We start from the raw sequence: 9,956 nt of genomic DNA, 5'->3' as shown, positions 1-9,956 counted from the left end.
GTGATTGTTTATGACTACATTACTATCATATAATAGTTTGTAAGATGTGTAACCAATAGATATGTTTACTTCTCACCCTAGATTTGCATAATGACAAATGTAAAGAGGGTGAATGTTGCATTAAATTTATTCTACCCACAGTAGTTTCTATTTCATTAAGATAGTATGTGTTGTTTTTGCATTCATACCGTCCATCATGAGAGATGTATGCCAAGGATCCATGTACCTTCGACGTACTGCAATTTGAAGTTTGTATCTTTTATGCATCCAATAGTGTATTCATATTTATATAGATAGATATATATGCATATATATGTATCTTGCTCATAGTGTATTCATCGTTCTTATATCACAAAATACCTCTAAATACTGCACTATTCCATATATATTTATCACTGTACATATCTTATGTATTAACAAATGTCACTTCACTTTAAATATGCACTCTGCACTATTACTGCCTTTTATTGCGCTTCTGGTTATATGCTAAACTGCATTTGGTTTTTAACAAGCATTTGTACTGTGCAATGACAATAAAGTTGAATCCAATCTAAAAACGTCTTTTGTGTATACTTTAAGTTGCTGTCTGACATGAGGAGTTTTGCTCTTTGGAGGAGAGTGTGTGGCTCTTAAAAGAGCCTTTGTGTCGGTGGTTTCCAGAAGCTTTGCTTTACTTGGACTTGGGGGCCTTCTCGGTCTTCTTGGGCAGAAGAACAGCCTGGATGTTGGGCAGCACGCCGCCCTGAGCGATGGTCACTCCGCCCAGGAGTTTGTTGAGCTCCTCGTCGTTGCGGACGGCCAGCTGCAGGTGGCGGGGGATGATACGGCTCTTCTTGTTGTCGCGGGCGGCGTTTCCAGCCAGCTCCAGGATCTCAGCGGTGAGGTACTCCAACACAGCCGCCAGGTAGACGGGGGCGCCGGCACCAACGCGGTGTGCGTAGTTGCCTTTACGCAGCAGCCTGTGAACACGGCCGACGGGGAACTGGAGCCCAGCGCGGGAGGAGCGAGTCTTTGCCTTCGCTCTGGCCTTTCCGCCGGTTTTACCTCTGCCAGACATAATGGATGTGGATTGTTTCCTAAGACACGTCAAGAGAAACTGCAGTGAACGTTAGTTACGTATTGTAACTCTAGATTCTATGAGTATAGGCGCAGCCCTTTAAGGCTATCGCTAGTGGGTTTATCCCTCGCGCGCATGCGCAGCACTGAAAACTTTAGTCCACGCCCACCAACGGTGGGCCCCGCCCCGGTCTCACCTGCATAAATTGGGTTGAGACCGGCCGCTCGCTTCCCTACTAATAGCTTTTTCTTCAGCCATAGAGGAAAACCAGTGAGGCCCAAGACTTAAAGGGCTGCGCCTATACTCATAGAATCTAGAGTTACAATACGTAACTAACGTTCTATATCGTATAGGCTTCGCCCTTTAAGGCTATCGCTAGTGGGTTAAAGGCGAAGCTCGATGTTGTCCATGCCTCACTGGGTCTGTACAGTACCACAAGCATAAACACATCTGCCTAATAACCATCAACCATTCCAGACGTTGTGATGGAATAATGTAAAATATTCCAATACGGAATGGTCAGGAAAGACTACTGCTGTAAGACGTGGCAGACGAAAGTTACGCACTGTAACAGTCCAGCAAATACAGAGTAGAAATCAAACGTCTCTCCCCATCTCCAAAGATGGAAGGGAGAACGTCATACAGAGGCATCCAATAATCTATCACTCTGACAAAACACTCAGTACAGAGTGAGTCATGGAGAAACGGGAAACATCCCGCAGATAAAAGCGGATGAAGGAACAGGGAGAAGACCAGGAAGCTGCAGTGCAGATATCTTCTACCGTCATTCCTCCATGCAAAGCCGCCGAGGAAGAAATTCCTCTGGTGGAATGTGCTCTGATGCTCTGTGGGGGGTCCATCCCCGATGAAATGTAAGCCTGTGAAACGGCCTCACAAAGCCAGTGAGACAGGCGCTGTGCCGACAGAGGGAGCCCTTGAGAATGCTCCCTGTAATGCACAAACAGACGCTGAGAACGTCGCACCGGGGCCGTGCGCGCAACAAAACATGCCAGTGCGCGCACAGGACAGAGAAGATGGGAAGTTTCCTCTTCCTCTGAATTGTGAGGGGGTGGGAAAAACCCCTCCAAAGTGATCACCCTGGATCGGAAAGAGCTCGTGATGCTTTTAGGTGTAAAAGCAGGATTAGGGCGTAGAATAGCCGAGCTGCCATCTCCTTGGATCCGAAGACATGAAGGTGCCACAGAGAGAGCAGATAAATCACTAACCCTCTTTGCAGACGTCAAAGCCAACAACAAAGCTGTTTTGACTGACAACAATTTAAGTGGAATTTGCTCCAATGGTTCAAATGGAGCTTTCACCAAAGCACGTAAAACCAGTGCTAAATCCCACTGAGGGGCAAAGGAACGTGACACTGGCCTGTCTCTTCTTACTCCCCTCAGGAAACGCTTTGTCAGAGGATGACTGAACACTGTTCTGCCACCGAACCCCTCATGACAGGAAGAAATAGCAGCAGCGTATGTCTTCACCGTGCTGAAAGCCAAATTCCTATCCATCAAAAGCTGGAGGAATGACAACACCTGAGGCAGGGGACACACCGTGGGATCCAGACTCCTGTCTACACACCAACGATGAAAAGCGCTCCATTTGGATGTGTATGAAGCTCTGGTTGAGGCGGCCCTGGCGCCCTGGATAGTGCGCACAACATCTTGAGAGAGACCCTGCCTCTCTAAATGTTCCCGTTCAGCGGCCAGGCCCACAGACGCTGACCTATCATCGGGTAATTCCTGATCGCTCCTCCTGCCTGAGAGAGAGCGTCTCCGCGCCACGGAATCTCCCATGGCAACCCTGATATCAGCCGTTGCAGACATGGAAACCATGACGCGCCTGTGCGCTCCGGAGCCACGAGGATGGCTGACAGCCGTTCCTCCCGTACACGATCCAAGAACCGTGGGATCAATGGCCCCGGTGGAAACGCGTAAAGAAGCGTCCTGGGCCACGGCCGATGCGCTAACGCGTCCACTCCCAGCGGTGGATTGTCCCGCACGCTCAGAGAAAACCACAGAGCGCACTGTGCGTTTCCGCGAGAGGCGAACAGATCCACCTCTGCTTTGCCGAACCTGTTCCAAATCTGAATCACCAGTTCGGGATGAAGGCTCCAATCCCCATGTTGAGGACCTCCCCTTGACATGATGTCCGCTCCCGTGTTCAAAACACCGGGAATATACACTGCCCTGACTGACAGGAAGTGTGTGTGTGTCCACAGCAGCAGCCGCCTCGCTATGTTCAGCAGCTGCGCGGAGCGCACTCCTCCTTGGCGATTTATGTAGGCTGCTGTCGCCTTGTTGTCTGTGCGGACCAGGATGTGTTGATCCCGCAACAGTGGCGCAAAATGCTGGAGTACTTTCCACACCGTGAGGAGCTCCAGTGCGTTGATGTGGAGAGACATGTGGGCTGGCCACTGTCCTCCCACCACTTGTGACAGACACGTTCCCCCCCATCCAGAGAGAGATGCGTCTGTGAACACTGAAATGTGTGATGCAGCTCTGCCCAGCGGCACTCCCGCTGACAGTGTGCGGGGATTCTTCCAGTGGATTAGATCTGCGTTCACTGAGGGAGGAACGGCAACCATGCTTCTTCGCTGACGCACAGGATCGACGTGCAGACGAATGAACCATCTCTGCAGACGTCTCATGTGTAACAGACCCAGGGGCACTACCACGTGAGCTGCTGACATCATGCCCAGCAGGCGCATGACAGAGAGAACTGTCACAACATTGGGGGGCGTGACGCGCCGAAGAAGAGCTGTCAAAGCCTCTGATCGCTGCTGTGAGAGCCGCGCTCTCATGCTGACGGAGTCTAACTCCACCCCCAGATACGTCACGAACTGGGCGGGGAGAGCGGAGCTTTTCTTCCAGTTGATTGTGAAGCCCAGGCTCGACAAATGACACACCAGTGTTTTTGTCTGTAGCGCAGCTTCCTCCCTGGAGCGAGCTAATAATAGCAGGTCGTCCAGGTAGAATAGCACTCTCATCCCTGTCCTGTGTAACGGCTCCAGCGCCGTCTCCACACACTTGGAGAAAGTGCGAGGAGCCAGGGAGTAACCGAACGGCAGGCGGTTGTACTGATACTGTATCCCCTGGAATGAGAAGCGCAGATATCTCCTGTGCTTCGAAACGATCGACACGTGGAAATATGCGTCCTTCAGATCTATGGAGGTGAACCAGTCTCCCTGGTGAACACACTCCAACACTTGTTTGATCGTGAGCATGTGAAACCGCCTCTCCATGATCGACTTGTTGAACAGAGACAGGTCGAGGATGGGTCTCACTCCTCCCGTCTTTTTCGGGACCAGGAAATAACGGGAGTAAAAACCCTGTGTCTCCTCTCCCTGGGGAACTTTGGAAATTGCATTTTTCCTCAAAAGTTCCCGTAGCTCTAACTGAAGAGCGAGACAATGTTCCTGAGATGACAGGATTGTTTCCACTATCCCGTTGAATCGCGGCGGGGGGGAAGCAAACTGCAGAGTGTAACCTCGGCTCACAATCCTGTCCATCCATTTGTCCATCAAACATACGCGCTGCCACTCTGAGTAATGCTCTGAGAGGGGGCGCGCACTTGCTTGGTGCTCTGTGGTTGTCATGGTGACGAGCCAAGCCAGAGCCCTGACCGCTGTTGTTCGCATCGGAGGACTCTCCGGAACAACCCATGGGGGGCTCACAGCGAAAGGGCTGAGCAGAAGCCCCCGGGGCACACAGGCTCTCAACTGCACTTGCGGTCAGACGCTGACACGGGGAAGACGTGTCGATGTCAGAGAATGGTCGTTTAAGATGTCCTTTTATTATACAAGGCTCCTGAACGCATCTCTTATGTGCAGTCAAACCCTCGCTCCTCGAGAGAGGAGGACGGGAGACGCTGAGTGCAGATACAGTTTGTGTGCCGTCCATACGAGGCGTTGAGACGGCGCTCGATGGCTCATGGTCACACTTACTGTTAGCAGAAACATGTGAGGGGGAACACTCTGTCTTTGTGACAGAGGAGATGTACCGACTTAATGTCGTGAGTCTGTGCCGTGGATCAACAGACAGCTCACACAGTGTGGGGAATGTGTGTGAAACAGTGGCAGCAGAGCCAGCGGACTCAGGGGCAGACTGTTTAGAGGATTTGTTCTTCTGGGGAACATTTTTTTGTTTTATTACAAAACTCCCCTTGAACTCGACACACATATTCCCCCCCGAATGTCAGAATCTCTTCCCCTGTTTCCTGGGGGGTTCCTCCGGTGGGTTGGACCAGGTACAGGCCGGGCGCCGATTCTTCCACCGAGGATTCTGTCGTTCAGCTGGCGGGCCCGCCCGAGGAGGAGGAGGTGGGGGCTGGGCAGTCGAAGCAGGGGGGCGAGATGCTGCCGCCACGGCTGTGGCGGGGCGTCTTGACCGCTGGTAAGAAGGAGCCCGGTGGTCTCGCCGGGGATCCTGTGGACGAGAAACTCGAGACAGGTGTCTCCGGAACCTGTCGGCCTCATCTGCTGTTTTCTGCATTTCTTCGAGCGCCGTCTGCAGCCGAGGCCCGAAGAGTCCGTCCGGACTAATCGGCGCCTCCAGGAGGTCCTTCCTCAGCCCCTCCGGGAGGTTGGAGCGCTCCAGCCAGACACCTCGATGAACGAGCGTCTGCCATGATGAGATGCGGGAACCCGCCACCGCGATGGACGCACCCAAGGTCTGGAGCATGCGGGTGGCCTCGGTCAGATCCTCCGCTCTATCAGCCAGGAGGTGTGGCTCTAGAGACATGGAGTGTAACCAGTGGGACAGTAACACTACATTGTTAGCTGCTGCCACTGTCTGGACGGCGCACTGGTGTGAGCGGTCCGCCAGTCTCGTCATCGTCTGGCCCGTAGGGGAAGGCGGTACAGGGCGCCGACCCCCGAGCGGATTCACCTTCACGCCGAAGACAGCGGCCAAGCTCGGCTCTAAAGGAGGCACAGGTGGGAACCCATCCTGGGAAATCCCCGCCACTCTTGTGAAGGGGGTGTAAGAGAGGACCGGGGACTTCAATTTCCCAGGCTCCTCCGCTGATCGGGCCATGTAATCCTGGAACCCCGGGAAACAAGGCCAGCACGCGTCCTGCCGGGGCCGACGTGCCGGTGCGACGACACCGATGAGGTTATCTGGCGTAGCCGCGACCTGCGGAAATGGCACCGACAGCTGCCTGGAAGTCGCGGCCTTCTCAATCATTGCTGGCATCAGCTGCACGAGGGCACCAATGCCCGAAGGCTGAGCGGACACCGGAGTGTCTGTGTAGTCCGACCCCTCGGTCCCGAGGGGTGAACCTACGGGAGGATAATGCTCTTCAGCTCCGGGAGCGGAGTCGGCTGACTCCGGTCCACGATCATTATTAAAAAAGTCGATGGCTTCGTCCAGCCTAAAAGCGTGCTGCGAGGCGAACCCTTCGCCGTCCATCTCAGCGTAAGCCTCAGCTCGTCTGCGTCTCTCTGACTCCTCGAGGAGTTTGCAGAAGGCGCAGTTAGCTCCGGGGGTGAGCGCCCGACCGGCGTGTTCCGGGCCGAGGCAGGACTCGCAGCGCGGGTGGAGGTCATCGGACATTATGTACCCGGTTCGGCATTCCGGGCACAGGCGAATGTTGGAAGTAGTGTGCTGCTTCATGGCTGAAGAAAAATGGGAAGCGAGCGGCCGGTCTCACCCCAATTTATGCAGGTGAGACCGGGGCGGGGCCCACCGTTGGTGGGCGTGGACTAAAGTTTTCAGTGCTGCGCATGCGGGCGAGGGATAAACCCACTAGCGATGGCCTTAAAGGGCGAAGCCTATACGATATAGAACAGCTCGAGCCCTCCTTTATATATCCGCGGATCGAGCGGGACGATTCATGCCAGACCAACCAGAGAGAACAGCCGGCACTTTCCTCCAATAAGCAGCGGGGACTCAAGCGGTGGGTTGCTCCTTCGGGCAGCGCTGAGCTCCAGGGGGAGCCTCTCACCAATCAGGACCCGGGGATCTTCTTTTCTTTGTTGTTTAATTGCGGGTAGCACCTAATGTTAAAGGAGCATTGCCGCCACCTACTGTACTGGAGTGTTTTCTTTGTTTAGTTTTTTGTTTATTCATATTCTTGATATAATTTCTCAAACCAAACAACCCCCCGCCCCTCAATTTAAAGTTGAATATTTCTAATTTATCCAGTTTCTTTTAAAAACTCTGACAGGATTTCATATTTCCCTTCCCATATACCTAACAAGTTCTTCTGATTTCACACTTCCACCCCACATTTCCTCTGATCCAACTGTAGCTTTCCTCGGTCTGTGTTATATCTTTGGCTGTGACTGATGACATATTCCACAATTTCTTCCCCTAAACCACGTTCACATTCATTATGGATGTATCCCTTTTGACTGCATGGTATGTAGTGCTGTTTGTCCTTGCCTTGATATATTTTTTTTCTTCTCTGATGTTTTTCCCTGTTGTTTTCATTGCCCACACTTTTTGCTTTAACCGATACATATGGCCTCATTTCCCTCCCTCATACCAAATGATTGTGCCAGTCAGTCATGATGGTACTCATTATTATTGTTTTTTTTAAGGTTTTACTGAATGTTTCCTCTATAATTATTTCATGTTTTAATGATTGTTTAGTGAGTGAATTGTCTATTTCATTTCACTCAATGCCCCTATGAGCTGGGACCAACATGAATCTGACTTCAGTTCTTGAATAATGTAGTCTGTGTTTCATATATGTCATAAATAATATCTGCTCTGCAATGGGATGAGATGGAATGTAATGACAACAATGCTGATAGTGAATCTGAACATACTATAACTTTTTTATCTCTACTGTGTATACAATTTACATTTAACTCTGGGATAACGAAAGGAAACCTAGTCTTTCCTTCCTTTGGCTCCTTTTACCCATCTGTATATATTGGGTCTATAGTATTGTGTGTAGTCCGTAGTCTTACCTCTACTATCTCTGCCCAATTTCTTAATTTGTTGTTGAATATAAAAGTCATGTCATACAGGAGGAAAAGGAACTCTTGCACTGTGGTTTTTCAAGTAACCTGATACTTTTTTTGCCATTTTAGTTGCTGTATATACATAACTTCTTCTTTGTGTCCTTGTAGGTTTGACCAGTAGTTTAGAATAATCTGTTTGTATCTGAGGTTCAGGGGCATTAACCCCCATCTCCACTTGGACAGCTATATTTGGATGAGTGGTAGACATCCCGAAGGACATCCCGAAGGACAACCCCAACATGACATGCCAAGCAGTTCCGCTGCGATCACAGTCCACGCTCAGCAACCATCCAGACCAGATGCCACTCCAGTCCTCAGTCACCGTCCACCGCCGCCCACCAGGACCCATCACAAGCCACCACCGCGGTCCTGGTCCACCGCCCGTGCCCAATGCCAACGCGACACAGGGTCCGCCACCAGCACCACGATCAGCCCACATGACTCAGAATCCGCCACACTGGATCCAACACTGCGACCCCCGGTGTGCGATCCACAAACCGCAATCCATGGTGCGGCCACAGAGGCCCTGGATCTGCGGGTGATAAAGCAAAGGGATTCCGGGGAAGGGGGATAGGGATGGAGAAGAGGAAGGAGAAGCTGGAAAGAGAAGCTCCGTGTGTCATGTGTCATAAAATAGAACAAGTAACGTTCTGGCGCACTAATTAGCTTTAACTATAAGCTTTATCAAAAAGGAAGGTTTTGAGCCTACTTTTAAACGAAAAGATGGTGACTGCCTCCCGAACTGAAAGTGGTAGATTATTCCACAGCCGAGGGGCTTGATGGCTAAAAGCTCTGGCTCCTACTCTACTTTTAGAGAATTTATGGACGACAAGTAGGCTTGAATTCTGGGAGCGGAGTGCTCTAGCGGGTTTATAAGGTACTAACAGCTCTTTAAGGTAAAAAGGCCCTATATTATTAAGGGCCTTGAAGGTGAGGAGGAGAATTTTAAATTCTATTCTAGATTTAACTGGAAGCCAGTGTAGCGATGCTAATATTGGAGAAATGTGCTCTCTTCTCTTTGTTCTCGTCAGGACACGTGCTGCGGCATTTTGGACAAGCTGTAGAGTCTTTAACGACTTACTGCTGGAGCCTGATAATACTGAATTACAATAGTCCAGTCTCGATGTAACAAAGGCGTGGACTAGTTTTTCTGCATCTTTTTGGGAAAGGACATGTCTAATTTTTGAAATATTACGCAAGTGGAAAAAAGCGGTCCTAGAAATTTGTTTTAAGTGACTATTAAAGGATAAATCAGGATCGAAGATCACTCCCAAGTTCCTGACTGTTTCATTGGAAGCAAGGGCAATGTCGTCTAGCGCAGCTATATCATTAGATAATGCATCTCTAAGGTGTTTGGGGCCAAGTATTATAACCTCTGTTTTGTCTGAGTTTAATAAGAGAAAATTGCGGGTCATCCAGGTTTTTATGTCCTTGAGACATGTTAACTATCAATTAACTAACGAAGTTTAGTTAATTGATTACTTTGTTCAGGTTTTATTGACAAATATAACTGGGTGTCATCCGCATAGCAGTGGAAATTTACCGAGTGTGTCCTGATAATGTTTCCTAGTGGAAGCATATATAATGAGAATAAAATTGGGCCGAGCACAGAGCCCTGTGGAACACCATGGTTAACTTTGGTGCGCACAGATGACTCATCATTAATTTGCACAAATTGGGAGCGATCAGAAAAATACGATTTAAACCAGTTAAGGGCGGTTCCATTAATGTTAATTAACTGTTTGAGTCTTTGTAATAAAATTTGATGGTCAATTGTGTCGAATGCTGCACTGAGATCTAACAGAACGAGGACAGACACAAGTCCCTGATCTGAGGCTATTAAAAGGTCATTAGTGACTTTGGCCAAGGCTGTCTCTGTACTGTGATTGGCTCTAAACCCCGATTGAAAGTCTTCATATATAT

The 9,956-nt window shown here is 50.1% G+C and overlaps 1 protein-coding gene across 2 annotated transcripts in view; it reads right to left on the bottom strand.

Moving 5' to 3' along the window:
- Positions 1 to 249: 249 nt before the first annotated feature.
- LOC128451409 (histone H2A) overlaps positions 250 to 9,956 on the bottom strand; it is a 41,284-nt gene continuing 31,577 nt past the window's right edge. The window contains exons 1-2 of one of the 2 annotated variants that reach the window (XM_053435235.1): positions 977 to 1,057; positions 250 to 871 (exon numbers count right to left, since the gene is read on the bottom strand). In XM_053435235.1, the coding sequence (XP_053291210.1) occupies positions 671 to 871; positions 977 to 1,057 (282 nt within the window). In that variant the 3' untranslated portion in view covers positions 250 to 670. Of the gene's footprint in view, positions 1,077 to 9,956 lie in introns of those variants that run through there. The other variant, XM_053435236.1, reaches the window with a different exon arrangement.

Source organism: Pleuronectes platessa, chromosome 11, assembly GCF_947347685.1.
Source record: "Pleuronectes platessa chromosome 11, fPlePla1.1, whole genome shotgun sequence".
NCBI classification, from domain to species: Eukaryota; Metazoa; Chordata; class Actinopteri; order Pleuronectiformes; family Pleuronectidae; genus Pleuronectes; species Pleuronectes platessa.
Note: the sequence above shows the minus strand (reverse complement) of the source record. Positions and strands in the feature narration are given on the sequence as shown.